The 21,087-nt window shown below is 37.0% G+C and overlaps 1 protein-coding gene across 1 annotated transcript in view; it reads left to right on the top strand.

Moving 5' to 3' along the window:
• LOC149180196 (protein MICRORCHIDIA 6-like) overlaps positions 1 to 2,863 on the top strand; it is a 354,596-nt gene extending 351,733 nt beyond the window's left edge. The window contains exons 13-14 of the mRNA XM_089413801.1: positions 2,473 to 2,524; positions 2,748 to 2,863. Of these exons, the coding sequence (XP_089269927.1) occupies positions 2,473 to 2,524; positions 2,748 to 2,863 (168 nt within the window). The remainder of the gene's footprint in view (positions 1 to 2,472; positions 2,525 to 2,747) is intronic.
• Positions 2,864 to 21,087: the final 18,224 nt, after the last annotated feature.

The raw sequence follows: 21,087 nt of genomic DNA, 5'->3' as shown, positions 1-21,087 counted from the left end.
CCTGATCATGTACTATTGCGGAATACATACACAATACATAAGCTCCTCTACGTTGATCATCAATATAGCAGCATCAATAACAATAAAACATCAAGAGCATTCACACATTAACACAGTATGTAACCCGGGGAAAGCATATCACTAAAAACCCCAACTATCTGTATATTAATGATTGAGACCATGTAACATTACAAAGTACAATTCTTATCACAAGCAATCCAGTACCAACTCCACCTGTTACACACAATACAGCTAAGATCTGATCTCCAAATCTATTCCACTGCTTGCCTACCTCCACTGCTCAATACCTGTTCAAGAATGAATGAGAATGGTTTACCAAACTCGTATTTCACCTCCAAAGAATCACTCACACTGTGTTAGACGTGAGTAGAGGCTATAATACTGGGCAAATACATGAGCAAACTCATTGGCATACTCAATCCCTTGATTGTGCAAGATCCGATGCACAACTATAGTCACAACTGATAGCAATCTGATTCTCTAACACCTGTCCCTGTTGAACTGAACATGCACTGACATGCAACTGAGTTAACTGATGTATTCTATAGTTGTATTATGAGTTAATAATTAGTTTAACAACTCATCATTAGTCTATTTGCAGTTAGACTAATTACAACTAGTTTAACCAAGTCAAACTGAACACAACTCCATCAACTCCACAATCAACTCCACCAAACTCAACTGATTGAGTTCTAACTGAAGTCATGCATGCAACAACTCAACTGACTCATAAGAAAAGTGTACTTCTTTCTGACAGCTGCATGGGCCACATCTGTAGCTCAAACTGAAGTGCTCCAAGAGAATAAGATCAAGTTTATAGTCCAAATATTACTATGAGACAATAATATTTGACTTTTCTATTTTGGACAGCCAGTCTAAAAATAGACTTTGATCACTCCTGCTGTGATCACTCCTGTTGTGATCACTCCTGCTGTGGTCACTCCTGCTGTGGTCACTCCTGCTGTGATCATCCCTGTTGTGGTCACTCATGCTGTGATCATCCTTGTTCTGGTCACTCCTGCTGTGATCATCCCTGTTGGGATCCAAAAATAGAACTTGCCCCATAATTTGCCTTCGGGCCCACTTAGTGAAGGCAACTCTTTTCACTAAGCTCCATCATCTTGTTGCAATCTCAACAACCATAAGCCTATCAGAATGCCCAGATCTATCCTTTCAAGAAGACCAAAGTTCCTCAAGGAATGCAAATCTCCTTGATACCTTTTGCAGACCTTGTTGAGGTATTAGGAACTCCTTATGACCACAAACAAAATAGATAGATAGAGTGAATTACTTCCATAGTTTTGAAAAGGATTGATCACCCTTTATATAGTTTTGGAAAGTCACATAAGAGGCCAACTGACTTGAGGTTAGCAGGGAGTTAAAATTTAAATTAATTTGAACCAGATTCTTCCGTTCAATTTTGATCATCTAAATTGACTTTTCTTCCACATTTGAACCATGATAATGCTTTTTATTAGTTAAATTTATTTTATCATTTCTCTTAAAGATGGGGACCATAGTCTAGTCAACATTAGATTGCTACATAATTTATCCAATGATCTGATGCCACATCATCACTATTTGGGGACATTGACCACAAGATGGGTACACCATCTTTGACTGGGCATATCTCTCAAACCGTGAAGGCCCACGAGATGCTCCACATATCAACATAATTGGTGTGATGAGGAGAATCCCATGGTGAAGGTCTCTAAGGAAAATTCAGTAACTTATTTCTTCAAAATCTCCAACAAGTGTGTGGTATAAACATCGTCCAAGGAGACTAAACCCTAGAGCTAGAGTTGCATCATTGCATCATCTCATCCATGACAGCCAACATACAATGGACATCAATGACAACATACTAAATAGTCACCACCATATAATATTTGGCTGTAAAATGATTTTCAAAACTCTCAAATATGGGATTTCTCAATTACTCCATCCTTGTTGGTTGTACTACCATTATGTTGAGTTATGTTTCTACATATTCAATGTAGTGTTTATAACTCTTAATTCTCCCATATTTGGAGCTTTTCTCTACAATGTGTATTTTGGACCACTTGTGTTTGGTGTAGATCAAATAAAATATTTTGTAATGTAACTAAATGAGGCATAATGATTTTGTAAAAGTAAGGAGAGCATTGTGATAAACAAAAAAATTATAATAAGATGAGATAACTTTGAAGGGAAAATGCATTACTTGGACTTATAGAGAAAATTAATTATATTTTCATTAATATTTCTCTATATGGTTTATTCTTCCTATATGTATGTATGTATTATTTGCTCTATCTCTATGAATTATTTGATTAAACCCTATTAATAATTTATAATCTCTCTTTAAATATATAATATATTTTACCTTTTTCTTTCTTTTAATTATACAGGTTTAATAAATTTATATTATTGTTTTATTTCTAAATCATTCTCCAAATTGTTTTAATGCAGCCCTTTCATAAAGTATTTGAAGAAAGTAGTAGTAGAGGGAGAGGTGTTGTGGGTAAGTATGTAGCATTTACATAACTTTATTTACACTTAAATGAAACTCAAATAGTTTAAACTATTAAATTTTAATTGTTATTTGAACTATTTCCATTTTCCTAAGTTAGATTTGAATTTATAACTTATAATTTATTTATTTATTTTAAAGTTAGTAATTTCTTAATGCACGTGATCTATATTTTTTTGGGAAAATTATTATTTAAGTATTTTTCCTATTTTAGGTGTGCTTGAAGCCGATTGTATTGAGCCTACACATAACAAGCAAGATTTTGAGAGGACTCAAGCATTCAATAAACTAGAGAACCGCATGAAACAATTGACCATCGAATATTGGTAAGTTAAAAGCCTTCGATGTATAAATATAAAATTAACTAACATTTATGGTAAAGAACTTTCCTTTGAGAGTTATTCATAATATGTAACACTCTTCAATATTTCTATTTTAATCATAAAATTGATCTTAAAACCGATGAACATAATCTTAAATAGACATGTAATATTTATAAACCCAAAATCGAACCATCAAATACCATATTCTAACAATTGGCGAATCCATATTGATAAAAATTTATGGAATGCATATTTTGGAAATATATTAATGATCCCAAAATGGGCCATCATATGTCATAGTCATAATGGTTTAATCCAAATTGATGAAAGGTAGGAAATGCATGGTTTGGAAACATAGAGAAATATATACTTGCATTAACATTCTCTGCACTTTGTGTGAAATGGGAAGGGAAACTTATTTGCTAGTTATAATATATTTGGTTGTTGTCGGGAACTAGTGACATTTTTTGATATTATTGTTAAATTTTTACCCCAAAATGGGGTTTAAGAAAATGTATGGAACGTATATACTTGGGAAATATATGACCCCAAAATGGGGTTTCAGAAAATGTATGCAACACATACTTGGGAAACATACATATATGGCTTATCTATACCGATTGTGAAAACCCATGATATTTTTAGATACACATGTTATTGCTTTAATGTTTTTTACCTCAAAAGGAGTATCGTATGACATATTCTAACCACCTTATAATTTATATTTAAGAAAATGTATGAAACGCATATTTGGGAAAGAGAGAGTAATATATGTATATTACTATGGTGTTTTTTATCGAGGCTATAATTTAGTTCAGATGGTAAAAAAATTGGGATTTGGTAAAAAAAAAATGAAGAAATCTTATTCTGGGACTGTTTGAATCTTTTTTTGACGATGGAAATGGATTTAGTACCAACCAGAATCCCCGCAACACTCAAAATCCTCAAGCTTGACAGTTGTAACCAAGATTTAAAAAAAATTCTACCACATTTTTTCAAAATCCTGCCATAAGTTCCATTGCTTTCCGGGTGAAATTTTGGCTTCGTTAAACTACAGTTATTACTATTCCCTTTGATTTGTGTGAAGTGGAGAATTTACTTGCTCATCCTTTAAATATTGCAGTGGAAACCATTAACATACATATTGAAATGGAGAATTTATCTTCTTCTCCACATCTACTATAAACAAGCAAGATAACATGAGAACTTATCTTCTTTTGACAATGGAAATGGATTTACTACCAACCTGAATTCCCGTAGCACTCAAAATCCTTAAGCTTGACAGCTGTAACCAAGATTTCAAATAAATTCTACCACATTTTTTCAAAACCCTGCCATAATTTCCATTGCTTTCTGGGCAAAATTGCGGCTTCGTTAAACTACAGTTATTACTATTCCCTTTGATTTGTGTGAAGAGGAGAATTTATTTGCTCCTCCTTTAAATATTGCAATGGAAACCATTAACATACATATTGAAATGGAGAATTTATCTTCTTCTCCACATCTACTATAAACAAGCAATATAACATGAGAACTCTACTTACAGTTAGAGTTGTAGGTGGACTGAAAATGATATATGAAAAAATCTTATAAAATGTTATGATGATGTACTTTTACTTTTATAAAAGGCATGTTCATTTTTTTTTTTTCAATTGATACTTTCTAGTATCACAAAATCATAATTACATTGTTGTAGCAGTTGTCCATCTAAGGACTTAGATAGACCATGGATTTGAATGACCCGAAAGAGAAGACTATCATAGATTTGACGGACCCAACATAATTATTCAACTTGGGGACGATCTTCAAAGTGACTCTTCTTTCCTCTCTTTCTCACAACCTTAGTCCAACCGACAAAAGTTGAATCAGCCAAAGTAATTTGAAGATTATTGTTGAGATCCAAAGGAGGTTCCTTGTTGGTGTCAAAAGAAGTTGAATCATGTGCATGCTTCAAAATACCTAAAGACACATCTTGAATTTCCAGCTATTTAGATCCTCGCTAAAAACCCATAAGTTTGATGAGGAGCGATATTTTGATCCTATTTCCCTAGAATCATATCATCATCGGTACCATACTCCTCTTGATCTAAAACGGAAGAAGTCTTGTCCTCCAAGGGGGGGCGGGGAGGGGCGAGGTGGCGGTAGTACAAGGTTTCCAATTTTAGATTTTGAATATCTGAATTGATGTTTCTTGATGGAATTTGATAGAGGGCAGGAATTTTGTAAATGGATAGTTTAAAGACAAATGTGGCATCGAAACATAGTAATATCGTAATATGGAGGCTGGGTCCAGTGATAATCACCTATTTTTAAATTTATTTGATCCAACGGCCCTTTGCTAATGTCAATTTCCACACATATCTTTCATAGGTGTACATGCCACACTTTCCTTGAGAGGGATTTGTGGTAAGATAACGACCCAAGGAATTTCCTATACCTTGAAAAACTAAAAAAGTGCCAAAGATGGGTGGGAAAATTTGGAAGTCGAACCCAAATTGGCAGTTTGGTAATGATTGTTGTAGAGGGATTGAAGTCTAGAAACTAGGGGGTTATGAACAAACCAACTTTACCCCAGAACCAAGGCCCACTAGTTAGGGCCTTATGGTAATATTTTGGTTCAATAAACAACACTATAAAAAATCCTTTAGGGTAGAAGATGACCTTGCACTTCTTAGTCCATACTATATGAATCCACTTGTATAGCTCCTGTGTACATGGACATAAGCCATTGAAACAACAATGTGTTGAAAAGTGTAACCAGGTTAGGTCTTCATAATGGCATGTATTTATGATTTTATGTAATGAGATGTAAAGAAGAAAAATAAAATTATTGTATTTCTTGCTTCATGGCTCTCATGAGCAAAAGATTTTATTTTTGAGTCAAGACTCCCATTGAGATTCTTTAGGAATTATTTGTCATCTAGTCATAAAATGAGAGTCATTTTCATTTAAAGAAGTCATGTTACACATTGTAAAAGGTAAAACTTGTCTATTTAAAGTATCTTCCAAGACCTTGTCACTTATCCTCTTCAAGTCAGCCGACAATGAATATAGAACTTGCTAGATCTCATACTTCCTCATGTGTTCATGTAGGCCTAAGAGATATGAGATGAAGTGTATAAATATCCACACTCGGCCTCTCTTAGTGGAAAGAAAATTCGACAAGAAATTCAGTGAAGAGAAGTGCGAAGAAGAGCCTAATAACAGAAGTGCGAAGAAGGATTCTTCTGGGGTTTGTCTTAGGCTAATCTTGGGTTATATACTCTCCCACATGCGAAGGAAGAAGGACCGAAGGCATCACAAGAAGATCTAAGGAAGAAACTATTGTTGCATTGAAGTAACTTTTGGTTGGGCATAGAATCTCGTAAAAGGAGGTCAAAGAGAGGCACTATAGGTCTCTCTCTTAAGGATTCTTATTAAGAAGCTCATTCTAGGGGTTTTTATCAAGAAATCTAGATTCACTGGATAAGCAAAGAAGAAGAAGTGAGACCAAGATTCTAGATAGGCCGAGAAAAGTAGTCTGAAGTCTAGAGACCGGGATTCTCTAGAGGAAGAAGTAAGAAGCCTAGAGACCAAGATTCTCTAGAGGAAGCTAGTGAAAGCATAGAGACAAAGATTCTATAGAGGAAGCTGAGAAGAACAACTTGGAATGATAGAGACTAATATTCTCTAGAAGAATTCAAGGAGAGCAGTTTGAGGTCAAGAAGGAAGCCGAGAAAGGGAAGAGACAAGGCATTAAGACTAGTGACAAGGTTCTTGGGGGGATACTAGAGTCAAGGGTCTTTGTCATGGTCTTGGTATTCATCAATTGTATATCTATAAGAAGAATTTTGATCGGGTTTTCTTCTCAAGAGGTGAGAGGTTTTGGTCCTAGCTGACAAGCCTACATAATGTGTAACTTCTATTGTGCATATTGGTAATTGTCTTGATGAAAAGAACACAATAATAATATAACGAAGAGAACACTATAAGCTAAAAAGTAAAGGTATATTGACAAGCAATTATCAAGCAGAGAAATCTTGTAACTCCTTTTTCCCTAAATTTCTCAACATGGTATCAAAGCTTAGGTGTTGAAGTCAAGAAGGTGAATTCAATCAAGAATACATCAACCCTCGAAGAAGGATCGTAGAAAATTAAAGGGCTTCCAAGCTCAAGATCTTCAAAACCTTAGATCGAAGAAATATACACTAGCAAGAGTCTTGAAACCATATTCGAGAAAGAAGGAAGACTAGAACATTCAAGAAGGATCATGAATCAAGCTCTCTCTCATCAATCCCTCAAGAAACAAATCCTCTATCAACATCCATATTAAGGAGGAAGCAAGCAACAATCGCTCAAGTAATTATATGACTATATATGATAATATCAAAATGTCTTTTTGCAAGGAAAGCAATAAATTGGTTGGGGCTTCAAGTTTCCTTGCATGAAAGAAAAGGACAAACCTAAATCTTATTGAGAATGAGTTCATGGATCACATCAAGGGGTCGGTAACCCAACCTCCAAAGGAAGATTCTCATGAACATGCTAGATTCATGAAGGGAGAAGTGAGAGCCTAGAGGCTTCCTATAGAATCTATAAAGGGCTCTCTAATCCCATATGTATCAAAGTTGGAGACTGCAAAAGCTATATATGATGAACTCGTGGAGTTTTTTTCTGTAAGCATTGCAGGAGAAGTAATCTCATTAAGGAAATAACTCTAAAAATTGAAAATTTCCAAGGAAGATGGAATAGCCTCATACTTCATGAGGATATCATAAATTCGAGATCAACTACAAGGTCTAGGAGAAGTCATGTCTAATAGAGAGATGACCACAGTGCTACTGAATGCACTATCGAAAGAATGGGGAAACTTCACTTCAAGTTTATATGGGAAGAAAGAGACTACTGCATTTCAAGATCTATGGTCACTCCATAAGATCGAAGAAACCAGATTGAAGTCAAAGGTTGATGTAGGATCAAATGAGCAGAATTGAGTATATGCTACTATGACAAGAAGAAAAGGGAAATTTTGGAAAGTTTGGTCCTCAAAAGAAAAAGAAGAGCATGGCTAAGGTAAGATGCTATGGATGTTAGGAATTTGGGCACTATAGAATAGATTTTCATAAACGTAAGAAGGATAGGATGGATAAGGAATAAACCCATATTACGAAGGAAGTGAAAGAAACTATGACAAAGAATCTTAAGGAGGAAGTAAAATATCTCTACTATGACTGAGATGATCTTCTTCACTAAAAGTTACTTTTCACTTGTAATTTATAGATAGGAAGAAGTGTAAATAATATAGGATGCATCATAATAGAAAATAGCATCATGAAAAAAGCATTAGAAGTAGGAACTCGTGACATGGGAAACAGAAAGCATGTCTGGAATAAATTCTATTTATTGAAAAGAATAAGAGCTCTTGGAAACCTCATTTAAATCTCAAGTGAAACTTATAGAAAGAAGTAGAGGTCAACATCGACTAAGATCATCATACATTATTCAATAAGGAAACATCTGTTGGGTGGGGATATGAAAGATCCTCAAGTTTCTTTGATGGAATCCTTGTGAGAGGATTCACCGATCTAGAAAGGAAGCAAGTGTTTCATTAGGAATTCCAACTCGTGGGATAGGGATTATGGTATGATGACATAACAAGTGAAGTAGGTCAAATGGATAAATCTCTTTCATTCAGAGGAAGTTAAAGTAAGTCCAGATGACTCAAAGGAAATATGAGGTATGTATGCTTACATAGGATGTTATGAAAAGTCATGCCATATAGTTGCAGACAATATGGATCACTATCTTGGGAAACATGATCAAAGAAATGGATCCCCTACTCTGAAAAGTTGCAGAAAGGCATAGGTCACACTAGATTAAATCAACATAATATGTCCTCATATGAAGCATGAGGTAGCTGACTACAATTCAGGAACTCTGACTGGAATCTCTTGGGAATGAAGTGTATGAGGAAAGGGGGGAAGAGATCATAAGATATGCAAACCATGGTAAAGGAATAAACATCCAAAAGATACCAAGAAGCTTTTACTAAGATCTCTCAGAAAGATATGAAGACTCTGATGGAAGTTAGAAAAATATGGAGACCCTTGAAAATGGATATCTTTGGGAGATGTGTAAACATGCATGCAAGATGTTGATACCTATAGGAAGATGACATGATAAAAGACCATCACAAAGGTAATTTTTATTTAAGTGTTTATTTCTTATTTTTGAACAAATATTTGGACGGGCTTATGCAGGATTGCCAAACGAAATATATGTAGATGACTTCTAAGAGGACCATATAGAAGGATATAAGATCCTTCCATAGAATATGGCATGAAGAAAGCAGCATGACATGAAGTAAGGTCAGATGAAGGTTGATGGATCACTTTCTGATGAAAGGAATGATGACATGAATGACTCATGGATGAAAGTGATGGATGGTGTGTGCCCTATGAAGAAGTCCCAAAAGATGAAGACTCCATGACATAAGAAATTCATGACATAGAATAAAGGAGTTCTTCAAGCAGTTGTTTGTCCCATCATCTCCACCAGAGGAGCTGTTGAAGGTCCCTATTTTGAGATCAAGCTTGGCAAGTTTCTTACTTGGAAGAGACTTGGAAATTCCTAAGTCAAGAAGGAGTTGAGGTACATTCCCATTGTAGGAATGAGTACATTCCTTTATTTGAGTAGATATGTCCTCCCTATTTGAGAGGGAGAGATAGACACATCATTTTGGTATTCACCTGGGAAGACATAATGGAGGATTGGGTAATCATTTGGCATCTGATACTCTTTGAGGATGAGATAGGGAATCCAAGAGAAGAGTGATTGTAGAGGACCAATATTCTTTGAGGATTGGTAATCCAAGATAAGAATAGTCCTAATGGAACACACCCTCAGTAACCAGGTGGGGTATGATCCGGATGAGGCAATGATGAGAGTGTCTATAAATCATTGGTCTCACCAGCATTGAGCTCAGATCTCATGGAGAGGTAGAGTTGTTAGTCAAGGCCTTGCTATGTGACAATTTTTGTTGATATGATGTTATACAAATGAGTTACCAATCCAAATTATTCTAATGAGAAACTATTCAGATTGAGAATGTCCAAGTACCACTATGAATACCTTCGTAGTTAACAGGGAGTGTTGAAAAGTGTAACTAGGTTTGGTATTCATAATGAAATGTATTTATGATTTTTTGTAATGAGATGTAAAGAATAAATATAAAATTATTGTATTGCTTGCTTCATGGGTTTCATGAGAAAGAGATTTTAGTTTTGAGTCAAGACTCCCATTGAGAGTCTTTAGGAAATATTCCTCATCTAGTCATAAAATGAGAGAGTCATTATCGTGTAATGAACTCACGTTACACATTGTAAGAGGTCAAACTTGTCTATGTAAAGTATCCTCCAAGACCTTGTCACTTATCCTCTTCAAGTCGACCTACAACGAATATATAAATTGCTATAAATGTTGGCCTTTCTCAAGTGATCATGTCGGCCTAGTGAGATGAAGTGTATAAATAGCCACACTCAGCCTCTCTCAATGGAAAGAAAATTCGACAAGAAATTCAGTGAAGAGAAGTGCGAAGAAGAGCCCAATAGCAAAAGTGCAAAGAAGGGATAGCGAAGAAGGATTCTTCTAGGGTTTGTCTTAGGTTTATCTTGGGTTATATACTCTCCCACATGTGAAGGAAGAAGGACTGAAGGCATCACAAGAAGATCGAAGGAAGAAACTATTGTTGCATTGAAGTAACTTTTGGTTGGGCATAGAATCTCGTAAAAGGAGGTTGAAGAGAGGCACTATAGGTCTCTCTCTTAAGGAGTATAATTAAGAGGCTCATTCTATGGTTTTTAATCAAAAGACCAAAATTCATTGGATAAGCCGAGATGAAGCAGTGAGACCAAGATTCTAGATAGGCCGAGAAAAGCAGTGTGAATTCTAGAGACCGATATTCTCTGAAGGAAGCAGTAAGAAGCCTAGAGATCGATATTCTCTAGAGGAAGCCAGTGAAAGCATAGAGATCAAGATTCTCTAGAGGAATCTGAGAAGAGAATCTTGGAAGGATAGAGATCGAGATTAGGCTAGAAGCAGTCAAGCAAAGCAGTTTGAGGTCAAGAAGGAAGTTGAGAAAGGGAAGAGATAAGGCATCAAGGCTAGTGACAAGGTTCTTGGGGGGATACTAGAGTCAAGGGTCTTTTTCATGGCCTTGGTATTCGTCAATTGAATACCTACAAGAATAATTTTGATCACGTTTTCCTCTCAAGAGGTGAGAGGTTTTGGCCCCGGCTGACAAGCCTACATACTAAGTCACTTGTCTTCTATTTTGCATATTGGTAATTGTCTTGATGAAAATAACACAATAATAATATAACGAAGAGAAGACTATAAGCTAAGAAGTAAAAGTATATCACAAGAAATTATCAAGCGGAGAAATATTTAACTCCTTTTCCCCTAGATTTCTCAACAAAATGAGGCCTCATTATGTGTAGAGTTGAAGGTAGTCCTCCAAATCTAAGTGAAAAATTTCAATAGAGGGAACCTCCTCCTCTTTGTCCACCTGGAACACCCTAGGAGCTTCTTAGGGCTACTGAGAGTAGGGTCCTATTTTGAGGGCCTCCTTGAAGGACAAAGGCTTTGAATCCGAAGATGTCCACCCCCTCAAGAACCTCCAAACAAGCATGTTGCTATAGAGATAGTGACAACCCTCTTTCCATAGTCTCTAAGCTATTGTTCCATCTTCAGTTGCCTCCCTCCGGGGAGGAGCCTCATCTCACCCACCAGGATATGTGTTCATTGTTGAATACTAAGAGCGAGCTTTTGGACTCCATCCATTTATGTGGCTATAAAACAAAGGGACTTACCATACATGGACCAAACAAAGATTGGAAATTTTTGTAGGTTCCCAACACCTTCCATTATCGGATCAACTATGGCTAGCGACTTTTGAAAAAACTTTGTGTTCATTATCATTTTCCCAATGAGTATCTCTTTCTGAGATATCAGCGAACACTTTGCTAACCACATTACCACTATTACAAATGTTAAGTCCAAAAGCCTTCTCAAACTCTAAGATATGTGCAACGTGCATAATACCTCCACTGCCCACACTAAATGGTGAAATCTCTATGGCTCTCTCTATGGCCATAGGCTTTTGTTTAGTAACATTTTTGGTGCTAGTATTTTTCACAGCTATGGCGCCTTCCTTGTTGCTTTCTGCTCTCGCAACGACCTCTTTTGCATGCCACTGATTAAAGGAACTCAAACTCACTTTAGACTTTAGCTAGTTATCAGGGAACAAAAGCTCCATTTCTGCTGGAGAATTAGACAAAATGCAAGTAATTATTTACAAAATTTAAAAGGAGACAATAGTCCACCCATTTCCTAACCACAATCCAATTTAAGAGAATTGAGTTATCTATAATGCAATTCCATGAAAATTCCATAAATCCACAATGAGAGTTACATCGGTAGTTTTATGCTATTTTTAATGGGAAAGGTATTAGAGGAGGGTTCTTAGCCAAAAATACATAATTAAAACATTGTAGCTCTTCAATATTGTTCTCCTTTTGAAAGGGAAGGATGAATAGCATTAAAGCTTATAACGTTTATGTATATTTGTAGAATTAAAATAATTTAGGTGGAAGTGGAGAAAGAGTGGTTGGATCTCCTTAGCAATGGACAAATACCGCTCTTGTGTTCTAATTTATTTTCCTTTTTCAAATTGAGATACCTTTCTTGTACTCTACTTTACTTTCCCTTTTTTTATGGACATTTTTTTAAGTGTGGTTTTTGGATGTTTGAAAAACATAACAATTATTTTTTCTCCATTACAACTATTTACAAATTAGATATAAAATCAAAAAAATTATAATAAGGAATTATAATTTTATTTATAAATTGAATTGTCTTTAAGTATTTTTATTATTCAAATAATTTATATGATTTTTTCAAAAATATTTTATGTAAATTTTTAAGTTTTAAATATATCACGGTATTTTTGGTTTTATTGGGGATATGTGTGTCATGTCAATGATAAAAGTTTTGAATCTTGAACTTGGTATTTCAAAGTAGGAAAAAATGGTGCATGTTTTCATGTGACAATTGTATTTATGTCTTAGTAGTGATATTTGAATGCATATACTTATAAGAAATAATGGGAAACATACAAAATAACAGCAACATCTCTCTTTGTTACCTTTCCCATTAATGATGACTCTTTCGGAAAAGAAAAGGCAATAAAAAATGTACAATATATGTTACCCACCACTAGTGGGTGACCCCTATAGGAGAAAATTTATCCTAGATTTGTCTTCAATAGGCAATCAATGACCACTGGATAGCTTGATGTGCCACTATTTTTTGCCACCTGAGCCAGTCATTGTGTGCCCTCATCCATATGTTATGATCGCATATCTAAAGGTGGGTCTTCGAAAATTTTATTATGTGATTGGGTGTTTATGCTTGCTTTTCTTCAGCACATTTGGACATGGATTAGTGGGGAGGTTCAACAGAAAGAATGAGCTTGATTTGTACTCGTGTTCCCTTACCTTAACTTGAGGATTAATATTGTATCGTAGTCCAGTGGGATCTCATCTATTGGCTACTAGCTTTAGCAGTGACACTACATGGGAAACCTAATTTTGGTTTTGTGGTCCCGCTTCCCTATACCATACATCTCATTCCTTGTCGCTCATTACTAGCCCCTTTTCAGATTTTCCCCATCTAGGTCCACATTTTTCCATTGGGCCTATTATGACTCAATCTATCAGGGTCTTAGGAGGGCTTCCTAAAGAGAAAGTACTAGGTTAAATGGAAACAATGGAGAAATATCCCACTATCACCTCAGCTAAAGCTCCTCGCTCATTACAGACTTTCACCGATGAGAGGAGTCTCAGTAACAGGGAAATCACTATGAATGGTATATTAATGATATATAAGTAGTGATTTCAAGGGCCTATTTTGTTGATTTTTGGTAGCATCGGATGTGCTCTAGCCATGAAAATTGGTGTAGGGGCTAAGTCACATGAGATCTCCAAGACCCAGAAATCGTTTGTTGAAATTCCTTGGTGAGGAAATCGAGTTAGAGATCAGTTGCAGTGAGGGAATGTTCAACAAAGGGATTTCAATCCAAGGCTAAAGAATACACATCAAAGAGGAAGAAAAGTTCCAGAAAAGGCAGCATAGAGCTTAGGAGGGTTGATGCAGAAGCTAAGGAGGCCAGCACGGAGGACAGAGAAGCCGAAGAGGTAGATACAGAGGACGCAGAGGCTGGCGTAGAAAGCTGCAAAGGATGACGTAGAAAACACAGAGGGATGTAGAGGCTAACGCAAGGCTGAACAGGTTGCACTGAGGAAGCTCTGTGGGGAAGACTGAGAGTAAATCAGCTAGGAAAGGGTGACGCAGTTCTAGAGAGGGTGACACAGTTCCAGAAGAGTGCATGGAGAAGTGTTCACTGTCTAACACAAGGAAGGGTAAGAGTCACTGTGGGGTTGATCCTTTGGTTGCTGATCTTTTGGAATATCTGTCTACAGAGAGAGGTGCTAATGCCAAGGATATTCTCTAAAGGGTGATCCATTTTTGGCACCCTATTTGTATTCATAAATATGCTTAATAATATAAACCCTCTATATGCTACATTGAGTTTCTCGCATTGGGTTTTTCAGGGATGATTGTCCAAAAATAACGGTGTCCCTTGTGTTGTCTCAGTTTATTTCAGTTCTTGATCTGTATATTTGTGAAGGCTACAATTGTGCTTACTTCGATGTTTATATTATTAAGTAACTTTTTAATGTAAATAACAAGTAGGAGATAGTAAACTAGATATTAGGGATTTTTGATGTGTTAGATTCAGAAATTTTCACATATTCAAAGGAGAGGCTCAAATTAAAGAGGTTAATTTTTGAAGAAGCAAAGTGCATGACTCTCCAAGAAGGGCTAAAGGGATCCTAAGCTTAGGGATGAAGGGTTATCTCTTGAAAGGATGCCCTTGACCTAAGAATCCTAGGAGAATAGGCCTTCCAAGATGATCCTTGTGAAATTTGAGTAATAAAGATGTGGGACCACCAAGAAGCCCAAGTGGATCCCAACAAGGCCAAGGGCCTTGGACGAAACTTCAAACAAAAGGGTCTTGACCAAGTGAGGGAGAGGAAAAGGATCAAGGAGGTTAGATTTTTCTTGAGATTTAGTGCAATGATCCTCAATGAAGCCACCAACCAATGAGGCCTAGAGCTAAGAATGAAGTTGGAGCTAGGGCTCAAAATAATTCCAAATATCACAATGACATCGATGTCAAAATTTGTGAGGGCCTAGAGGAAACCCCATCGTAGGTATGCACCAACTCACTCACCAAATGGATGGTTGCAATAAAATTTGGATGATGCACAAGGAGACACTAGGGTTAGTGCTTATAGAAAGGAAGAGAGGAAGGTGAAAATATTTTTGTTGAAGTGATCACCAAGGATTAGACTAGTGCCTAGTCTATTGGGAGAATGGAGTCAATGAGATTTCAATGTTTAAAGTTTCTTTTACTCAATCAAGGAGTTCCTCACCAACTTCACATAGCCCTAAAGGAAGCAACTGGGTTACCTAGGAAATTTATACTTCTTGATGATGCAATTGATGACTAATCAAGGAAATTATGACGATCATATGCCCCTAAGAACATTTGTTCACTATACCAAGCATGAGACATGAAAAATCGTCATGAATTCAAGATTTAACAAATTCGAATTTCTATTAGGGTAGCAACTTAAACTTCATGAGCGAAATTTCATACCTTGTACATGTGACATGAATAGAGAGGTAGCTCATGAAAAAGGCACTTACAAGTATAGCAAATATATCCAATCATCAAGAGAGACAAAAATCGAAGCTCCAAGATGAAGACAAGATTTCCAAATATCAAAATGCATCAAGGATTACGCAATTCATCCCCCAATTGCTATAGTGAAATTATCAAGAAGAGATAAAGATCCAAACCCAAGTGATGATGAGAAGAGAATGAGTCTCTCATCTATTTATATCATCCTCTAAGGTTTCGATTTTCCTAATTAGGCCTAATGATGCCCCAACTAATAAAATAATGTACAAAATAACAATACTTGTGACAATCCCACCAAGATAGCTCAATAACATGAAAATAATCCTCTAGAGAGGGTTAAAATGATAGACAAAATAGTTCGAAGGGCCACAGAAATGCCTAGTGGAGTCCAATTTGTGCCAAAATGAGTGGAAGGGCTCCAATTATAGTAATAAAGAGGGTGGCTGCTTTGATCTCCAAGTGACTGATCTGCGGTGCTCCCAAGTGGTTGTGGGGGCACAAAACATCCTCATGGGTCTCCAATTGGATTGAACAAGCTTGTATCCCATCTATAATGACTCAAAGAATTATGCAAGCCCTCCATTTGTCTCTCATAGTGAGACACAACCTCATCTAGGCCCTGCATCAACTGCCAAGTGTGTGGTGCAAGAGTGTAGTCGATTGGGAAAGGTGGTCCAGGTGCATCATCATCATCAAATAAGTGAAACATGAGCGAGAAATGGATGGTGCTGATGGATCCCATGATATGGCAATCTTCTCTCTGCTATATTGGAGGCCCATGGCTCTTAATGCTCACCCTACAAATTGTCAAATTTTGTAGCATCGAATGGTTCTAGCCACGAAATTTGGTGGAGAGGCTAGAATACATGAGATCTCCAAAACTCAGAAATTTTTTTTGGAAATTCTGCATAGAAATGAATTAATTCGATTATTGACTAGTTTTTAAATATTTCCTAAGTCTAAGGGAATATGGGTAATTAATCAGTATTAATTAATTCAAGATGAGAATCATCTGGAAACTCACACAAATCGATCCAGAGATGATCATATCCATCGTTTATGTTTTAATCTTGGTCGTTGGTGCTCCTACATAGGATTATAAGAGGAGGTAGATGTGGTGATGGAGAATACACCAGAGCAGTTTGATTTCTTGGCAGATCAATTTCAAGAGCAGCAAAAACTAGTTGTGAGAGAGAGACAGAGATTGAAGTAGTGACTGAAGGGCAGGGACAGTGATCTGGAGATTTTTTTTCCAAATTTGGAGAGGCAACAACAAGAGGGTCGAGTTATCCCAGTGAGAAAAAGAGAAGCTCTGTGCAATAGCTTCAAAGAGGGCAATTCAATTTCCTGGAGAGAAAATTGTTCTCAGATCTAGAGGCTAGGCAGAGGTTCTAGAGGGCCAAATGCATAATGACTTCATTAGAGATTAGTTAGAGGCTAGACATCATAGTGACTGCGCAGTCTAGTGCGAGGGTGAAGCAAAAGCTTAAGAAGGACGATTTTTCTATAGCAAGGTTGTGCCATGATTTTTTGTGGAGGAAGGGTAAATTCCTTTCAATAATTTACCCAAATTTTCTTGCTGTGGATTTCCAGTTTCAGGCTCACTACTGCATAATAATAAAAACCCTCACTCCTGCACTGTTTTCCCAAGTTGGGCTTTTCCACGGACATTTGTCCAAAAATAACTGTCTCACATTTTATATGTGTGTGTGCTATTATTTCTCAGTTTCCGGCGCATTATTTTTCCACAATATTTTACTTGTGAAGGTTGCAGTGTTTTTATTTCGATATTTGTCATAGCAGATAAATTTTAAATTGATTAATAATTAGGATAAAAAATACCAGTTGTTGAAATAGGATTATAATTTGAAATTTTCACATCGTATCAGAGCATAGTTGTTTAGCTGGCGACCTCAGAAGTGAAGGAAAGGAATTTCACTGCTGGCAGTAGAGCGAAATTCCCAAGGGCAGCAAAATATTATTTTTAGGAGGCCGAATTTTTTGAGAAGGTTCATTTTTTTCTGAGTGATTAGCAAAAAAATTCAATCCTTCCAAATTGAGAGATTCTAGAGGAAGAGGGAGCAGCTCAGTGCCTACATTGGTAGATCTATAGTTGGACGTAGAGGGTTTTGCAGTAGTACACTGAAGTAGAACCAGCACCAGGGTGGAAGCGAGAAGAGTACACATAGAGGGAAAATTTTCCGTAGGTAACTTCTAGCCTCAATAAGTTCGATTTTCCTTGCAGATAGACAGTAGTTGTGAGCAGATATTCTCAGTCTAGAAGGGAGTGCGAGTAACAGAGCAGAAACCAAGCAAAAGGAAAGAGGAATTTTTTGACAGTTCATTGAGATGACCACAATTGGGCTTCGTGATCAAGACAGGTTGGATGGAGCTTCCATCTACATCATCTAGAAGGAAAGGATGTCCTTTCTTCTAGAGGAATATGGCCTAAAATCCTACATTGATATTGTAGTGGCAGTTCCTCAGGATGTAAATCAACAAAAAGAATATGGTGTTGGCGGAGCGATTGATCTTTGATGGAGTCTGGAATCATATTGTCTCACATATAGCTAGAAAAGATGCTACCAAACAGATGTGGGATGCTCTCTCCACGTTATACCAGGGTACTTGCAAGCAACAAAAGGTGTACCTAGAGGATAAGATGAGACTCATCTGAATGCAAAAAGGGGAAGCAATAGACCCCTACCTTACCAGGATTCAGGAGGTTTGAGACCAGCTATCAATTTCGCCTGAATCCACGGAGCTAGTGCAATTGGAACTCAATAGCGTCTCAAAGGATTGGTAGTTTTTTTTTCCAAATCATATTGGGCAGATATAGGATAGCAGTATAAGATAGAATTTGGGTTGATTTGCAACATGAGGAGTTGAGATGAGCTCTGTTAAAGAGATCCATCAATGGCAGCAACAACAGATTGAAGATGGTGAAGGAGGAGGAGAATGTGACCCTCGCATCAAAGGGTCCCAGTCAAGGACAAGGGGCAGAGAAAGAAGAAGAAGTACCTGCCAAAGGCCAAGTGCTTCAAGTGTGGTGAGCTCAGTCACTAAGTACCCAGTGTCCTCTCAAGAAGAAGGACAAGGAGGAGAAGCAGGACTAGTAGGCAACTTCAGCAAAGATCGATAGGCTTTCCTCCAGGTTAGAGGAAGACTTTGCAATGTTTGTCGATATACCTCTAGGAGTGAGGTGGGGTGATTGGGTGTTGTAGCCCCAGAGTGCTACAGTTGGCTAGGATCCTTCAGGAGTCCACCTAATGGATCATTACCTGTGTATGAGGGACCATAGTATTCAGTAGGATGGATCAGTGGCAGTTGATACAGTCAGTGTCAAAGTGAGTTACATACTAGTAGCAGTCAGATGCTGAGGAGTGCAGTATAGAGTTGGAAACAGTGCAGTTGGCATAATATAGAGTCAGTAGCAGTGCAGATCCTTCAGCGACAATGCAGATGGTAGTAGGAGTCAGACACCTGAGGGACCAATGCATCATACTGATCACATTTGATTTAGTATTTTGGATGTTTTTTAGTTGTAGATGTTGCAGTTGTAGCAGCAACAGATGAGAGGGAGTTGTAGTGCAGATGTAGTAGCAAAACACATGCAGTGTATATCAAAGTTGCGTAGTAGTTGGTGGGAATAAATATCCATACATCATCAGCATGAAAGGAGATGATGCAGAGATAGGGTATTGTAGCAGTGAATGCAGCACTAGAACACATTCCTTGCTAAGAGGGAGTGTTAGTTTTTGTAGCATAGAATGTGTTCTAGCCATGAAATTTGGTGGACATGCTAGAATACATGAGATCTCCAAAACCCATAAATCATTTCTAAAAATTCCACCTAGAAATCACTTAATTATATTATTGACTAGTTTTTAAATATTTCCTAAGTCTAAACTTTGGGAATATGGTTAATTAATCAGTATTAATTAAGTCAAGGCGAGAATCAACTAGAAACTCACACAGATCGATTCAGAAATGATAATCACCATCGATTATGTTTTAATATTAGTTGTTGATGCTCCAACATAGGATTATAAGGGGAGGTTGATGTGGTGATGGAGAAAACACTTGAGTAGTTTGATTTCTTAGCATATTAATTTCTAGAGTAGCAACAGTCAATTGTCGGAGAGAGCCAAAGATCGAAGCAGTGAGTGGGGACATGGATAGTGACCTGGAGGAATTTTTCCAGATTTGGAGAGGCAGTAGCATGAGGGTCGATTTATCCCAGTGAGACAGCGCATAGCTCTATACAATAGCTTCAGAGAGGGAAATTTGATTTTCTGGAGATAAAATCATTCTCAGATCCAGAAGGGTTGGGTAGAGGTTCCAGAAGGCCGGAGAGACAGATTTCTCACTAGTAGAAGGCATAATGACTTCATCAAAGACCAATTAGAGGCTAGACATCATAGTGACTACGCAATCTAGTGTAGAGGTTGATGTAGAAGCTTCAGGAGGCCGAGTTTCCTATAGGAAATTTGTGTCAGGATTGCTTGTGTAGGAATGGTAAATTCCCTTCAATAATTTTGCCCATATTTTCTTTTTGTGGATATCTAGTTTCAAGCATCTAGATTATACTTAGATTTTCACTGTTGCATAATAATAAAAACCCTCACTCTTGCATCAGTTTTCCCAAGTTGGGTTTTTCTGGGGAAATTTGTCCAAAAATAATTGTCTCATATTTTATGTGTGTGTGCTAGAATTTCTCAATTTCCAACGCATTATTTTTTCGTAGTATTTTATTTGTGAAGGCTGCAGTTTTTTTATTTCGCTATTTTTCATAGTCGATAAATTGTTAAATTAATTAACAATTAAGAGAAATAATACCAGCCGCTGCAATAAGATTCCATATTGAAATTTTCACACAAATTCCAATATGACCCTCTAGAGGACTTGGTCCTCGTATAGGATACCCCAAATGAAGACCCACCTGCAATCCTGTATAAGATCCAATGTGTCTCCTCACCTTCTATTACACCAAATCATTAGTGTAATTGAGTAAATGAGCTTACAAACCATGGAACTAAGTGAACACTTCATAGTGGCATGCCCTTCCATAATGGGATTTAGAGTGTACAGGTGTCTCCAAGTTCAAAAAGAAGGTTAACCAAGGACCCTAGTAGGTGGTTTCAACCTCTAAGGGAGTGATAGGTCCATGGTACATCCATCATATGCCATGTTTCATGTGATATAATGATGGAATAGAGTGGGGCATCAAGGGAAGGCTCTAGACCACATGCCACGGTAAAAGGGTAGCTATCCTAAGGGAAGCCCACACTTGGGTATATAGATGTAGCAGAAAGAAACATGGTACATGAGATACCCTAACATTTTTTTTTCCACCCTTCTTTATATGCTTTTTTTCCTTTTATTGATTTTCATTTATAACTACTCAGGGCTCTAAGGGATGA

Source organism: Pinus tabuliformis, chromosome 3_2, assembly GCF_031772625.1.
Source record: "Pinus tabuliformis cultivar Carrire ecotype Pingquan chromosome 3_2, CPIR1, whole genome shotgun sequence".
NCBI lineage: Eukaryota > Viridiplantae > Streptophyta > Pinopsida > Pinales > Pinaceae > Pinus > Pinus tabuliformis.
The sequence above is the reverse complement of the archived record's forward strand: the minus strand, read 5'-3'. Positions and strand labels throughout refer to the sequence as shown.